Source organism: Aspergillus viridinutans, assembly GCF_018404265.1.
Source record: "Aspergillus viridinutans IFM 47045 DNA, scaffold_13, whole genome shotgun sequence".
Lineage (NCBI taxonomy): Eukaryota > Fungi > Ascomycota > Eurotiomycetes > Eurotiales > Aspergillaceae > Aspergillus > Aspergillus viridinutans.
The window spans coordinates 857,399-871,762 of record NW_025091229.1 but is presented as its reverse complement, the minus strand read 5'-3'; the positions used below and the strand labels follow the sequence as shown (position 1 = coordinate 871,762).

The 14,364-nt window shown below is 50.5% G+C and overlaps 7 protein-coding genes across 7 annotated transcripts; 2 read left to right on the top strand and 5 right to left on the bottom strand.

Moving 5' to 3' along the window:
- Positions 1-376: 376 nt before the first annotated feature.
- Aspvir_003075 (mismatch repair ATPase MSH1) lies at positions 377-3,571 on the top strand (the record flags this gene model as incomplete). The annotated part of the gene is made up of 3 exons (XM_043274662.1): positions 377-739; positions 829-1,750; positions 1,812-3,571. The coding sequence occupies 3 exons, from the start codon at positions 377-379 to the stop codon at positions 3,569-3,571; spliced, it is 3,045 nt and encodes a 1,014-aa protein (XP_043130597.1).
- Positions 3,572-3,749: 178 nt separating this feature from the next.
- Aspvir_003074 (ureidoglycolate hydrolase) lies at positions 3,750-4,499 on the bottom strand (the record flags this gene model as incomplete). The annotated part of the gene is made up of 1 exon (XM_043274661.1): positions 3,750-4,499. One exon carries the CDS (start codon positions 4,497-4,499, stop codon positions 3,750-3,752), a length of 750 nt encoding a protein of 249 aa, XP_043130596.1.
- Positions 4,500-5,259: 760 nt separating this feature from the next.
- Positions 5,260-7,534, top strand: Aspvir_003073 (acetoacetyl-CoA synthase; the record flags this gene model as incomplete). The annotated part of the gene is made up of 4 exons (XM_043274660.1): positions 5,260-5,373; positions 5,430-6,918; positions 6,977-7,317; positions 7,376-7,534. 4 exons carry the CDS (start codon positions 5,260-5,262, stop codon positions 7,532-7,534), a joined length of 2,103 nt encoding a protein of 700 aa, XP_043130595.1.
- A 375-nt stretch (positions 7,535-7,909) lies between these two features.
- Positions 7,910-8,883, bottom strand: Aspvir_003072 (uncharacterized protein; the record flags this gene model as incomplete). Its single annotated transcript, XM_043274659.1, has 2 exons — positions 7,910-8,235; positions 8,346-8,883. 2 exons carry the CDS (start codon positions 8,881-8,883, stop codon positions 7,910-7,912), a joined length of 864 nt encoding a protein of 287 aa, XP_043130594.1.
- A 1,144-nt stretch (positions 8,884-10,027) lies between these two features.
- Aspvir_003071 (uncharacterized protein) lies at positions 10,028-10,633 on the bottom strand (the record flags this gene model as incomplete). The annotated part of the gene is made up of 1 exon (XM_043274658.1): positions 10,028-10,633. The coding sequence occupies one exon, from the start codon at positions 10,631-10,633 to the stop codon at positions 10,028-10,030; it is 606 nt and encodes a 201-aa protein (XP_043130593.1).
- Positions 10,634-11,499: 866 nt separating this feature from the next.
- Positions 11,500-12,465, bottom strand: Aspvir_003070 (Tim17/Tim22/Tim23/Pmp24 family protein; the record flags this gene model as incomplete). Its single annotated transcript, XM_043274657.1, has 6 exons — positions 11,500-11,557; positions 11,609-11,832; positions 11,889-12,102; positions 12,160-12,186; positions 12,267-12,382; positions 12,451-12,465. The coding sequence occupies 6 exons, from the start codon at positions 12,463-12,465 to the stop codon at positions 11,500-11,502; spliced, it is 654 nt and encodes a 217-aa protein (XP_043130592.1).
- A 706-nt stretch (positions 12,466-13,171) lies between these two features.
- Aspvir_003069 (rRNA-binding ribosome biosynthesis protein RPF2) lies at positions 13,172-14,236 on the bottom strand (the record flags this gene model as incomplete). Its single annotated transcript, XM_043274656.1, has 2 exons — positions 13,172-14,150; positions 14,223-14,236. The coding sequence occupies 2 exons, from the start codon at positions 14,234-14,236 to the stop codon at positions 13,172-13,174; spliced, it is 993 nt and encodes a 330-aa protein (XP_043130591.1).
- Between the last annotated feature and the right edge of the window lie 128 nt (positions 14,237-14,364).

The window sequence follows — 14,364 nt, the reverse complement described above, 5'->3', positions numbered from 1 at the left end:
TGCGACGACTTCTTTCAGTCGTCCGGGCTCGGTGGAGCTCAGATTCAGCCGGCGCGTCGACACACCTGCGTCAAGAAATGAATTGTGGAAATAATTAAGTGTCCGTAAAGGCTTCACAAACCTGGATCATCCTCTTGCAGCAGGCAAGCTTACTCGTTATTGCAGGGTTGCAAGCTGCCTGTAGTGGTTGGATGGTTTGAAGGGAGATGGCGTTTGAAAGTTGTCGGGAAGTTCTTCTGCAGCAGATTTCAGTGGCAAAGCGGGAAGGTTTGGCGAGTGACACCTGAGATTTGAGCTTCCCGTTTTGGTTGTCGCCGCCCGCCATCTTACCACACCAACACCAACACCACTTTGGTGACTTGCTCAGCTCAAGGCCATGCGCATCAATGGATGTCGGTTGGCCCGGTTAGCCGCGTCGCAATTCCATCCTCTCCATAAACTTGACAATTCTGCCGCGCATTGTTGCCTTGTGCACCGAACGATCTGTCACCATCCGCGCCGTCCAGTCGCCCGCGTCGAGCCTTCGTTACCAACGCCTCATCTCGAGCTCAGAAGGGGGGCAAGAACGAGGACTACGGTCAAAGTCAAGGATCTACCGCAGGGAACATTGAAGCTCGAACCGTATGACGACGCTACGGACGATGCGCCTCGATATCCCACGGTCGTACAGGGACATCGGAATAACATGCAGAAATTCAGGAATTGTGTTATTTTGACTCGAGTAGGGGGCTTCTACGAGGTACGGACTTCGGACTGGCGGTTCAAGTAGAGTTAGACAGTCGTATTCTCTCTTCCGAAGGCAGCATAGATCCCTGACAGATTCTCCAGCTCTACTTTGAGCAGGCTGAAGAGCTAGCTCCGTTACTGAACTTGAAGCTCGCCTTCAAGAAGACCAGCGCGGGACCTGTTCCCATGGCAGGATTTCCCTTCTTTCAGCTAGATCGGTTTCTGAAGATACTTGTCCAAGACTTGAATAAATACGTGGCTATCAGCGAAGAGTTCGCCAATGCCGCTGAGGATAAAGCCCGGAGTGGTTTACTCTTTGATCGCAGGGTAGCCAGAATTATCACGCCAGGTACCCTAATCGATGAGAAGTTCATGGACCCTTCGGAGAACAATTTCTTGCTGGCGGTTTATATGGACGTGCCAGCCTTGAAAGCGCAGTTAGAACAACAGGAGGGTGATTTGTCTGCGCCGCAGCACATATTGTCATCCGCATCCCAACGCGTAGGCTTGTCCTGGCTCGACTTATCCACAGGAGATTTCTTCACACAATCGACTACCACTCAGATGCTTCCTTCGGCGATTGCTCGGATCGGAGCGCGGGAGATACTCGTGGACCAGAAACTTCAAGATCTCATCGGGCAGGAGCTGCAACTTTTGGTTGGGCATGACCATCGTTTGATGACCTTTTTCGCATATCCCAGCAACATTCTACCTATATCACAGTGGAGCTCTGTGCTTGAGGCGCCAATAGCTGACCAAGATCCGGATGCCTTCACGCCGGAAGAGATCGCAGCCGGTTATAGCTTGCTGGAGTATATCAGAGTCCAGCTGCAGGGCGTGAATCTGAAGCTTCAGCCGCCTCGTCGTCGACATCTGAACGAGTCTATGAACATTGATCGTAACAGTCTGAGAGGCCTGGAAATTCTCGAAACGGCGCGGGATGGCTTTGGAAAAGGAAGCTTACTACATGCGGTGCGCCGGACGTCTACCAAAAGTGGAGCACGTCTGCTGAGAGATCGCCTGAGTATGTCTCACCCTGTTCTGGCTTTTGCAGATTGCAGCTGTATGGACTGATATATTCGTAGCATCCCCTTCCACGTCATTGCAGGTAGTCAACGAACGACTCGATCTTGTATCGGTCTTTCTCGAAAATAATGATTTACGCGACAGTGTAATCCAACTGCTCAAGCGAAGCTATGATGCTCAACGCTTGGTCCAGAAATTTACATTGGGGAGAGGAGACGCAGACGACCTGATCTGCCTTGCCAGGGCCGTCCAGGCTTCGAGAGAGATCAAGATGGTTTTATCAACCCAAGATAACGGCTGGCTTGACAGTTTGCCTCATATACAGTCCATCGATGCCAAGCGTAGTCTCGCAGCTATGACTGGTCGACTCTGTCTGGATGGACCGACCATGCTGGCGGATCGGATTTCAGCTGCCATTGACGAAGAAGGTCTACTGCAGAAGCAGCGTCTTGAGGATGATACGGCTGCTGAAGCGGCGATTCTGGCACAGGAAGTAGCCATGAGCGAGGGTCTTCCTGGAGAAGTGGAGGCGCTTCCCAAAAAAGTGAGAGCTAAGAACAGCGATCAATCCAAGACCTCGGCGGAAGAAACAACCGCGCCTGACACTTGGATCATGAGGCGCAATGCCAGTGCAGCTCTTCTCGAACTACATGAGTCCTTGGACCGGCTGCAGGATGAAAAGACGCGTCTTACTCAACGTCTTCGGGAAGCCGTCGGATCTTCCGCCCTCTCGTTGAAATGGACTCCTGGCCTGGGACATATTTGCCATGTCAAAGGAGCCAAAATTTCCCAGCAGTCTCTAGAGGAGCTAGGTGTAACGCGGAATGTGTCTTCAACCAAGTCGACACGGTCCTTTTACCTTCCCGCCTGGACAGCGTTGGGTAACCGAATGGACCAGGTGAAAGTCCAAATCCGACAAGAGGAACAGGCGATCTTTGAGGCACTGCGCCGCGAAGTGATTATCAACCTAGTGAAGATTAGACGCAACGCAGCCGTAATGGACGAGCTTGATGTTGCATGTTCTTTCGCCACCTTGGCTCAAGAACAACGTTTTGTACGTCCGATCCTCACCAATGGAGTAACCCACAAGATCGTTGGAGGAAGGCATCCAACAGTCAAGCTTGGGCTCGAGGAGCAAGGGCGACAGTTTGTCAGTAACGACTGCTTCTTGGGCTATTCGGAGAGGATCTGGCTCATCACTGGCCCAAACATGGCCGGTAAAAGCACGTTCTTGCGCCAAAATGCGCTCATCACCATCTTGGCACAGGTTGGGTCATTCGTGCCAGCTGAGTATGCGGAGATTGGCATTGTAGATCAGATATTCAGTCGCATTGGAGCAGCTGACGATTTATTCCGAGACCAGTCCACTTTCATGGTGGAGATGCTGGAGACGGCCACCATATTGAAGCAGGCGACAGCGCGCTCCTTTGTTATCATGGATGAGGTTGGCCGCGGGACAACGCCAGAAGACGGGACAGCAGTCAGTTTTGCCTGTCTGCACCACCTGCACTACCGCAACAAGTGCCGGGCGTTGTTCGCAACCCATTTCCATGCTTTAGCGGACATGACCGATGACTTTGAGGCACTGGGGCGATACTGTACCGATGTGAAAGAGACCGCGTCGGGGTCGTTCTCATTTGTCCATCGGCTGCGCAAGGGAGTGAACCGTGATTCCCATGCGCTGAAAGTCGCGCAGCTCGCAGGCTTGCCAAAGGAGACCCTAGAGATGGCCAGTCGAGTGCGACAGTCGTTGGGTAACCGCGCTCCACGGACTTCAGGCGGCAGCGATAGCCATACTATCGCGGCAGCAACCGCGTAGTGCTTGTTATTCCTGACCCTCTATGTCCATGTACCATATCTTCTCGTGGGTTGCATTTTTACTCGAGATACCAATCTAGTCATGCTTAACGTACATTCATAATACATTCATAAATGCGCTCCTCTATGGACAAATGACTCCATTCCAGACGTAGGCAAGGATACCACCTCCAAGCGTTTTAGAGCTTGGAAGCACCCGGCGTCCGACTCCTCCCCAAATCAACCACAATCCCTTCCCCAAATGCAGCCTCCTGCACATCCTCCTCATCCACCCCATTGACAAACTGCACCACCACAAAATCCACCCGCCTGGAACCCAGCACCACCATCGGCGCATGCCACGTCCCAACCCCATACGTCACCGCCTGCCCACCCCGCGCCACAAACGCCCGCACATTGTTCAAGTCGGGGGGATCCCTGATCGTCACGGTGTCCCCCGAAGGCGCAGTCGCTGTTGCCGTCTGGCCCTTCAACGTCGGCGCCACGATAACCAGGTAGAATGGTTCCTCGGCATCGCCTGCGCGGTTCTGGCTGGATAGGTCGATGGGTGTGAATGTCTGCGTAGTGAAGGGGTGTCGCTCCAGGATGCGGACGTCGAAGACGCTAGTCTCCCCTCCTGTTGCTTTGACGGTGCGCAGTTTGCGCGGGAAGCACGAGAACATGCTCATGCGGGCGGAGGAGGGCTGGCCGCTGGGACATTGCGGGTAGCGGTCGAGCAGCGGGGAGATGGGGCTGTACTTGAGGGCGGAGGATTGGTTTGCGACGACTGGAGCGGGATCGTGAGGAGGGAGAGAGGAGAGAGAAGGCGCGGAGGAGAGATCGCGTGGGAGAGGACAGCTGATGGCGGTGCCGAAGGGCGCGAAGGCCTCTTTCGTGAAGGGTTCGGGGATGATGCGGAGAGTTGGGCTGGAGGTGAGGATGGGCGCCATGGTGTTTTGGGGTTTGCAGGGTTGGTTGAGACTTTGGGGAAGTGTGTAGTGTATAAATCTCCTTTGAACTCAATTGCAAGGACCAGCCTCGCAGAAGCTGAGCGTAATGCCGGGTTAATAACTCAGGAGAACAGTTGACAATGACTCCATCAAGTTGTCGGCACTCGCCGTATGTGGCAGCCGCTAAAAGCAGCTTCGGGAGAGGCCGACTATCATCGACACTTCACCCATCGACTCTGTTCAGAGGCTCATTTCGCACCCTTAAATGAGTGTTCAAATTATGCATCCTATGCTAATCGCTGATACAATTCAATTTCCTGCTTCGAAAAGAGATTTGTTTGTTGATGATCAGCGTCAACTGGTTCACAGTACTCCTCTAACCAGTTGACAGGATTTCTTGGTCGTACATCAACACACCCATACAACAGATGGCTCACCACTCCGTCGCAATATTACGGACCAACACCGGTCTGTATCAAAATGCAGCAGAAGGATTGACGGGCCCAGAACAACAAGTCTCCTCTAGACAAAATATGGATTCTCCTTTTCTTCCCCGCATTCCCGCGTTCCCGCAACTCCTTGCAACCGATTGGCATCGGCCATTAACCGAGGCCAGGGTGTCGTCGACAGGGACAATCAGAGACTCCAACCGACTACGATAAGTCTTTTGCTGCTATAAGTATATCGAGGGTTACTGCTAGAAGCTCTCCAAGTAATTGTCTCAAATTCAAGCAACTTCACCATTGTACTCTCAAGCAAAATGGCCTCAACGTCCGACCTGCCGAGGAAGCTCTGGGAGCATTCTAACCCGCAGTCTACTCAGATGTGGGCTTTCAAATCGGAGTTAGAGAAAGAGAAGGGACTTCAGCTTCCAGTACGTACCTTGGACTGGTATCTTGCTCTCTGTCGTCGCCTAACGCAATTGCTAAGGACTACCACTCTCTCTGTCGGTGGTCAACGGACAATCGTGCATCCTTTTGGGACTTTTGCTGGAGATACTTTCCCATCATCTCTGAAGGCACTTATAGGACCGTTGTAGATGAATCAGCCCGCATTGACAGCATCCCCACCTGGTTTGAGGGTGTGCGACTCAACTTTGCCGAGAATATGCTGTTTTCGGCGGAGAGGTCAAGCTCGGGGCATCTACAGATTACAACGAAAGGCAAGGAGGACAATAAAGTTGCTCTGACAGAAATTAGGGAGGGGGGGTCAGAACCATCTTCCAACGTTACATGGGCCGAGTTGCGACGCAAGACAGGGGGAATGGTGCAAGCACTCAAAGCAGCTGGGGTTGTCAAGGGAGATCGAGTCGCCGCTGTAGCAAGTAACAGCGTCGATACGCTTGTCGTTTTCCTCGCAACGACGGCTCTTGGAGCATGGTTCTCCTCAACGTCCACTGACACGGGCGTCAAAGGAATCCTCGATCGTCTGCTCCAGTTGAAGCCAAAGTACGTCTTTGTTGACGATTTCGCAATCTACAATGGGAAGCGGATTGATCTTCGACCAAAAATCAAGGACATTGTCGATGGTCTCCGGGAAGTTCCCGAATTTGAAAGCATCATCGCGATGCCACGGTTCCCAGGCCAGCCAGTCGATGTGACCCGCGTGCCCAAAACCCAACCCGTTGCAGCCTTTCTTGCAAGGGCTCCGTCAGACAAGCTCGAGTTTGTCAGGGTTGGGTTTCGGGATCCGTTCCTGGTTGTGTACTCATCCGGGACAACCGGGAAACCCAAGCCCATCGTTCATGGAGTAGGCGGTGTCATACTCAACACCTACAAGGAGGCTCGGCTGCACCGTGATCATGGACCAGATTCAACGGTTTTGCAATACACCACCACCGGGTGGATCATGTATCTGTCTGCTGTATCAGGGCTAATGTTCGGCGGCAAAGCCATCTTGTACGATGGAAGTCCCTTCCTACCAGACGCCAAGTTCCTCATCGAGCTACTGGGCAAGCATAGAGTGACTCATTTCGGCACATCACCGCGCTACCTCCATGAGCTTCGGAAGAACAACATAGGACCAAGGGACATTGCAGATCTCAGGGCACTCCGCATCGTCACGAGCACCGGCATGGTCCTTTCGGAATCCTTGTTTGAATGGTTCTACGACGAGGGCTTCCCATCTCATACGCAGTTGGCTAATATCTCCGGCGGTACCGATCTCGCCGCCTGCTTTGGCTTGGAGAATCCGCTTACTCCTCTATATGTGGGCGGATGCCAAGGTCCAGCTCTGGGTATTCCTATCGCAGTATTCGATCAAGCGGATGAGGGTGCTTCTGGTGTCAAAGGCACTGCGGTTCCGGATGGTGTGCCAGGAGAGTTGGTAGCCACCGCAGCATTTCCAACTATGCCAGTCAAATTCTTGGGCGATGACGGGCCACAGAAGTACTTTGACTCATACTTTGCCCGGTTTGACAGTAAGTCTCGTTCTCATCTCCACCCCCTCAATCGCACCTACTAACCTGTGATGTGTAGATGTCTGGACCCACGGCGACTTCATCTGCATCCACCCCGTCACAAAACAAATCCTCTTTCTGGGCAGATCAGATGGCGTCCTCAACCCCTCAGGCGTCCGCTTCGGATCCGCGGAGATCTACAACGTAATCGACACGCAATTCTCGACCGAGATAGCGGATTCAATCTGCGTCGGCCAGCGACGGCCAACCGACGCCGACGAATCTGTCATGCTCTTCCTGTTAATGCGGCCGGGATTCCAGTTCACGCCGCAGCTTGTCTCCAGAGTGAAAGAGGCAATCAGGAAGGCATTGAGTGCCCGGCATGTGCCGAAGTATGTCTTTCAGACGCCTGAGATCCCGGTACGTGCTCCTCTTTACGGTCTTAGACGGGACTTAAACTATGACTAACGTGGTCCAGACGACGGTGAATCTGAAGAAGGTAGAATTACCGGTAAAGCAGATCGTATCAGGCAAGAAGATCAAACCGTCGGGTACTCTGCTCAACCCGCAGAGCTTAGATTACTATTACCAGTTTGCGGAGGTGGAAAAGCTGGTCGATGTCAAGAGCAAGCTGTAGAGTGGGCTTTGCACAAGTCACTGATTTTCAGAGCCCTCCTCATGTTTTTCAATGGTAGACTAGCTTAGAACAATCGCATGCTTGTTGACTATGAACACTCTTGGCCAAGCACACAGCTCTCAATAACCGAGACCATCCATACGTAGTCCGAAAAAGACAGAAATCAGACACACAAAGACTATCTCAGGGCTGCATAGAATCCACAAGGTCACGAGTCGGATGAGAGCGGGATAGAAGCAAAGGGTATCATGCTGCTGGAGAGAAACGAGCCGAGGAAACGCAACAGTAGCCCAAGCATCTCATTGACAATGAAAGGATGACTAGGAGCAAGACACAGGCGGTGCTCGGCATTGACTACCCTTTCGACCATAACAATCAGTCACTCAACGGGTAGTTTTGTAAGCCGAGCCCTTCCCCCGTGCATGCTTTTGCGAGCGCAGATTTCAGTGTAAGAAGAGATGCGGCATTAACACAGCGTGGCTTGCCAGCAGTGCAATGAGTCGTTTTCGATTGAAGGCTTTCATGCACCGAGCATAACGAGGCACTATCCATATGGCTTGTAGCCTTGATTATAGCCCCGAGGTGAAGAGAGTCGCAGCAGAAATGGCAATAAACGGTCTCGCCCTTGAGGCGTGAAGTCTCGGCTGAGAGCACACTCTTCGCTTTGTCGGTTGCAGTCCTCCAGCCCTTAGTAATGTCGTCTAGAAAGTGGGTTTGTAAGTTAGCACTATGGCCGTAAAATGCATTGGATCGAGACCCGAAGCTTCCTGGGCCAATAAAGGATATAGGGAGATGGTTAGGACAACAATACCTTTGACACGCTCTGGAAGGTTGAGGTCGGCAGGATATGTAGACGACAAACATCTTCGAGACATGGCAGCGCTCGTGGAGCTTGTAAACAAGGAATGGAATCCGAGAGCCCAGCTGATATAAGCCCATTTCAAGCAGTTGTCCCATGTGTCGTAGACTACTTTCTTCTCCTCAAGCAACCGCTTTATCCAGAGTTCGACGACAAACGTACATGCCTCTCGACAGTCGAGGTAGCGAACCACAGCAGCAACTTTCAAAAGCATCGCTGCGTCCACCTCCTTCGGTATCCGCTGGCCCTGCCCGTGTATGATGTTCATGACTATCAGGAATGCTCCAGGGTCGCAGTCTATCATATGGACTTCGTCATATCCTGGCTCATCGGAGGTGCTAGTTGGAGAGATACGTTTCTTGAGATGGTCCTTGAAGTAATTAGATGCTAGGGTGAGGTGTTTCGACGAGACTTTGAAGCGGGTCTGCGGTGTTTCAACAGCGACTGATGCAGGTTCCTTTGAATTAGCAGGCTTCTCTCCTGCATTCATTTTGATAGATGCATTGCTATTAGCTTCTGTAGACGCTGGAGAAGTTGATGGCACTGGATTTGTTTGTGTTATTGGCTCAGTCAGGCTGGTCGTGACTGGGGCGCGGCGCTGTGCGGACAGGACTAGGACAACATCGCCAGAAGCGTCGATCAGGTAGCAGGTGCCGCTCATCCTATCTTGTTAGAATAAAGTCTAAAGAAGTTCGATGTGTGAGGAGGTCCATACTTGATGCTCGAGTTGTAGTTGCTTGATAAAGAGAAGAGAAGGTTAAAACATTCAGTCCAGAGAGAGAAGGTTGAGACAGTCAGTGCAGAGAAGAGAAGGTTGAGATGGTCAGTCAACGAATGATGGCAGTTCTGTTGTCAGAGAGAGAGTAGAGTGTTGCTATAGTGATGCTTATATTTATTAACCTCACTTTCACCAGTACTTCTCAAAACAGTGTCAGCATATTCTGATGATTTGCTCACTGGTAAGGAGAAGATATATCAAGGACACCAGAGAATGGGCTTCTAAGAGAATCAGATTTTTAATATATGAACAGAATTAGGAAATTCACTGCATGTACTGGTTAAAACTAGAGTTACATTGAGTCTTAAGAGAGGTGAATTTGATAATGCATTTGAAAGGATTAGAGAACATTCAATTGCTGTGTTTTACTTGATGAATGTATAAGAATCACCTGAGGCCTGAGGGCTTTCAACAAGTCAAACTGCATATGTACTTTCAAACATGTGGTCCTTCTGACAACGTCAACGCCATTGTTCTGGTATCAAGATGAGTCCAGATGATTTTGTTCGAAGGTATATGAGCTCTTCGATTGCTCTAGGTCCAAGAAGCCCACTGCACCGACCTTTGCAGGACACCTTGGAGCTCGGTTTTTCGAATTCAAGGATCTTCTTATCCACACTTTCTGGTGCAAGGCCTTTATAATCGAGGTTCTCACGGGGCCATGGCAGTCTGTGAGCCTTCATTTGCTTCATAAGTGAGCCTAGTCTGAACGAGTCGCATTCGAAAGTGCAGGTGATTTGGCCATTCTCTAATTTATGCCGCCTCACTTCCACATCTCTGAGTAAAAGGTACAGCAGACTTTTCCTTTTCAGATTGATCGTGTCTTTCTTTGTAAGCGTAACTTCTCCAAGATGGCTCATATGGGCTCACCTGTAACAGATAGCGGTATAGGAAGATCCAGCGGGTTGATGATGTCCTTGCTCTGTCGTATCGCCAAGCAGGTAACAGATGCGTAAAGCTCGCAGTCATTAAACACCCCGGAAACAAAAATCCACTTGACGATCTCATCACAGTAAGCGTTGGGACGTTTCGCCTTCCACGGTTCGATCCATCTCGCGGGATACAGCCCGAGAACCCCATGGCATTTGAAGTAGTCGACTTGGACAGCCAGCTCGACCAACTCGTCAAAGGTCACCGAAGTAGGAACTTCCTGCGTGCGGCAGTGCATTAGATCAAGCAGGATCGAGAACGTCTCAGGATCAGTATCGGGAACATCTATCTCGACGCGGCCGTTCTTCTGCAATTCTTCGCCCGCGCCCAATTCTTCCTTCAGCCTCTTTTCGAAGTATTGCGAAGCCAAGCTCAGATGCTTAGAGGAAGCTCGGTATCTGACGACTCCTGCCTCTCCATCCGAACAAATCCTGGAGGGTGCGTATGCGCGAGGCTGCTTTGGTGGGGATACCATAAGGACGACATCCCCGTTTGGATCAGGTTCACTGGCTCTGTTCACTTCTGGATTCATTTCTAATTCGTTATCCTATTGAAAAAGGCTGCGGAAATGGTATAGAATATTTCTGAGGATGGAGCCGAGGATATCATAAGGAGGTCCTCTGAGTTCTTGTTGATTAGTGAATACTGAGTGGCATTCTGTGAATCTGATTACCTATGCCTTAGGTCAGATCCTTCACCATGCCAATAATTTGACTGAGTAGTTAATGATAAGTACTTTTCAATCCAGTGCATGTTTTAGTTCCACCTGAATCTTGCCTCTATGACATGACTGTATTCAAGTCTATTGCAGACTGACTCCATGAGTATAGGGTTAGGGCCCGTACTAATGGCTTTGTTCACTTCTACAAAGTCCGCTTCAATAATGGCAGTATACCCTTTGTAGATTCACTGAAGCTTTAAGTACTGTGTACAGTGAAGAGATACGCTGGCTCTAGGCCTTACTTGGACTGGGTGACAGGAATGTTCTGATTAGACTTCCTAGAACATCCCACCCATAACAGACACGAAATAACATAATTGAAAAATAGCCTCATACTTTAGCTGTTGTATTCTTTGGACAATGTGAAGTCACTTCAGAAAGTCCTCTATACTGGTTGTCATGAACACCATCTCCCCTATCCGCCTGCGGCAGGGATCCCAGCTAAGTTGTCAAGTCAAGCTGACTAGACACAGACACCGTGTCCTGAATTTATGTGGAGACAGCCCAAGCCCTTCGCATGAGATAAAACATAATCCAGGGTAAAAGTGAACAAGACGGGAAAACAGACAATGTACCCATTCTATACGCCAGGTATACTCCATGGTAAGTATGCAGACCTCCTGACCAGCGGTGCGAGGAGTAAAACACTGAACAGAAAAGACAATCCAGAGAGCCGTCTATTTGTTGTGTATCAAGAAGTTGCGGAATGAATCCCAGTGATCCGAGTCGGCGTAGCTGAAAAGCATTAGTATCTGAAGATATCGTCTGGCCAAGGTCAAGACGTACATGTATACCATGCTGCTTCTCAGACTCGACATAAGCGTCTCCGGATGCCAACGGAAGATGTACATAACAAGTGCCCAGCTGAGACTTGCAAATACTGGCCATGCATTGGCCTCGATTCTTGCGCGCGACTCGGGAGTGATCAAGGAGGAGAGAGGGTGCATATTCGGCTGGACAGAAAGCTTGGCAAGAGCAAGTACTACACGAGCAAAGACGTATATGACGATCTGCACAGGCACATTAGTTTCAATTCTCTCCATCTCAAACTTCGAATTGATCTCACCTGCTGGGTAATGCTTGTTTTATGTCGACCAAAAACTGCATATCCTCCCAGCAGACCCGCAAAGAAGCTGTCATAGCGGCCTTCTTTCCCGACACCAGTAGGATTGACGTTGCGCAGAACTATCATGGAGCTTTTATATATAAGAGCAAACGTTGCCAGGTTCCGAGCATGCTGGCGTGTGGCTTTCAGGACGAGCCCGACCTTTTCTCGGAATCTGAATCTAGAAATCAGTATTTCGGCAATACTCGGCATGTCGATAGGATCGCCTTACGTTCCAGAGCGGAAGAGAAAGATCATTCTGTACGAAAAAAGACATCTCGCATTAGCTGGATTCTCAATGTCAAGCTTGCGTGGTTCCGCCAGCGGATTCGGACGTACACCAAAGCGTGCGGAAACCGCACTTTCGACCCGTATATAATGCCATTGCGGGCACCCTTGACGAGCGACAGAAGGGGCGCGAGCTGGGGGTCGAGGACAACGGAATCCAGGCGAGACTAGACAGCGATCAGAAAAGCGTGCGATATAGTTGGATTGACAAAGCCGAGTGAAGCGTCAAGCATACCAGAAGTGCATCCATGGTGTCTGCGGGACCTCGGTAGGTTGATCGGACCAGCGACGGATCAGATTGATGTCTACCGACGGAGAACACCAGGTGTCAGGAGGGTCAGAATGTAGGAAGGAATAGATTTAGGGAACTACCAGGAACGGAATGATAAGGTACAAATATGGATGGGCATGATCCCATCATCAGGACAGACGGCGGGGGAACGGTATTTAATGGACTGCGCTTCACCCGCGCAACTGCAATGATCCTCGGCATGTGAGGCCACCAGGAGCACAGACGTCATGTCACGTGATTATACATTATCCAGCAGTTGTCAGTATCACGAAGAATAGAGAGGTAGAGAGGTACTTTTTCGAATAATGTATTGAAGGAATCGTCGAGCTGTCTATCTTTAGATCGGAGCAAATATGAACTCAAAAGGCTTAAATGGGAGGCAGGATGATAAGAACGAACGGAACATTGACTCTTGCTTCTAGGGTAATGACAAAGGAATGTAGAAGCATCTCAATCAGTGCAAGTAGTACGCTCAGTTAATAGAAGAAGAATAAAATCATTTTGATATATGCTGGATACTTTTAAGCTATAGTGACCATGAATGAAACTGATCGATCTGCTCGACGACTCGACAGAGAAACCAAACCACCTGAACGCCTTATGCGGTATAGATAGACAAAGTATCATGCGTCAAAAACATCGCCAGATAAACGGAGACTGCAGTCTATTCCGTTCTCGCCTTCTTCCGTCCCTCATCATCCGAGACTTCGTCCACGTCCATCATCTCCGCATCCTCCTCATCAGACTCCACACCAGCACGTCGCTTCAGACCCTTCATCTTCCTCGTCTGCAGGCCAGACAGATCCTGCTTGCCCAAGTGCACACGACCGATCTTGTCACCCATGACGTCCATGCCAATGTTCTTCTTCGTCTTCATGTTCTCATTAGGTCTCTTGCCCTGCTTCATGGCCTCCTTCAGAGCATTCTCGGGTGCCTCGTGCAGACGACCGACCTTGAAGTCGAACTTGGGCCCGATCTCATCCAGCTCAACGCGGGGGAGCTTGTGTCCACTGCGCTTTGTCCGAAGCTTGTACCATCTGAGATGAATAATAGGAGCCAGGCCGTCGGTAGGCTCCTCAGCGGCAATCATCAACACATACTGCAGTCCCTCGACATCGATCTTATCCGTCTCCTCGCCCTTGAACATATCAACAAACATGCTCTTCAGCATAACGTGAGCAGTAGAGGTGGAATCTTCCCACGCAGTACCAGCGAACAGTAGCATAGGCCGTAAACCAATTCCGATCTGCATCTTAAGGTTGTTGATTGAAGGGATCGAGTCTCCGTCCGGGTTAGGGAGCAGCATCAATTCGCACATGTCCAGGAGCTTGGAGTCGAATATCCGCGCCACAGTCAGGCAGTTGGGTCTCTTCTTGCTAGTGCTTCCGAAAACAACGATACCGCACTCATTCTTGTTGGCGAGAAACTCGAGGCTCTCGGCGCTCTCGAACGGGTGAATGTTCTCGTTCTTCTTGTGGAAGAGGACGGAGTGGGGAATCGTCAGCGAGTGGAATGTCTTCAGAACTGTGTTAAGTGCCGTCGGGCATTTCGAGCCATGCATGAAAAGGGCTCTCTTGGGGGGCTCGATGAGCTGGGGCTCGCGGGCCTTGAGAATGCGCGCTGTGCGCGGATTCTTGGGTTTGCTGTTGAGAAATACCTAGTCAGAGGGTGCTCTCATAATAAACAAAGAATTCTGCTTCTAGAACAAGACTTACACTTCTCTGAGCATTTTGATTTCTTCTGCTTTCAACGGCGAAAACTTGGATGTTTCGCCGATCACCGACTTGCCTGGTCGAGGAAGAAAAAAGCGGAGCGAAAAGTTTTGGCGGAAATGTCTTGGCGCCGCTTATCGATAAG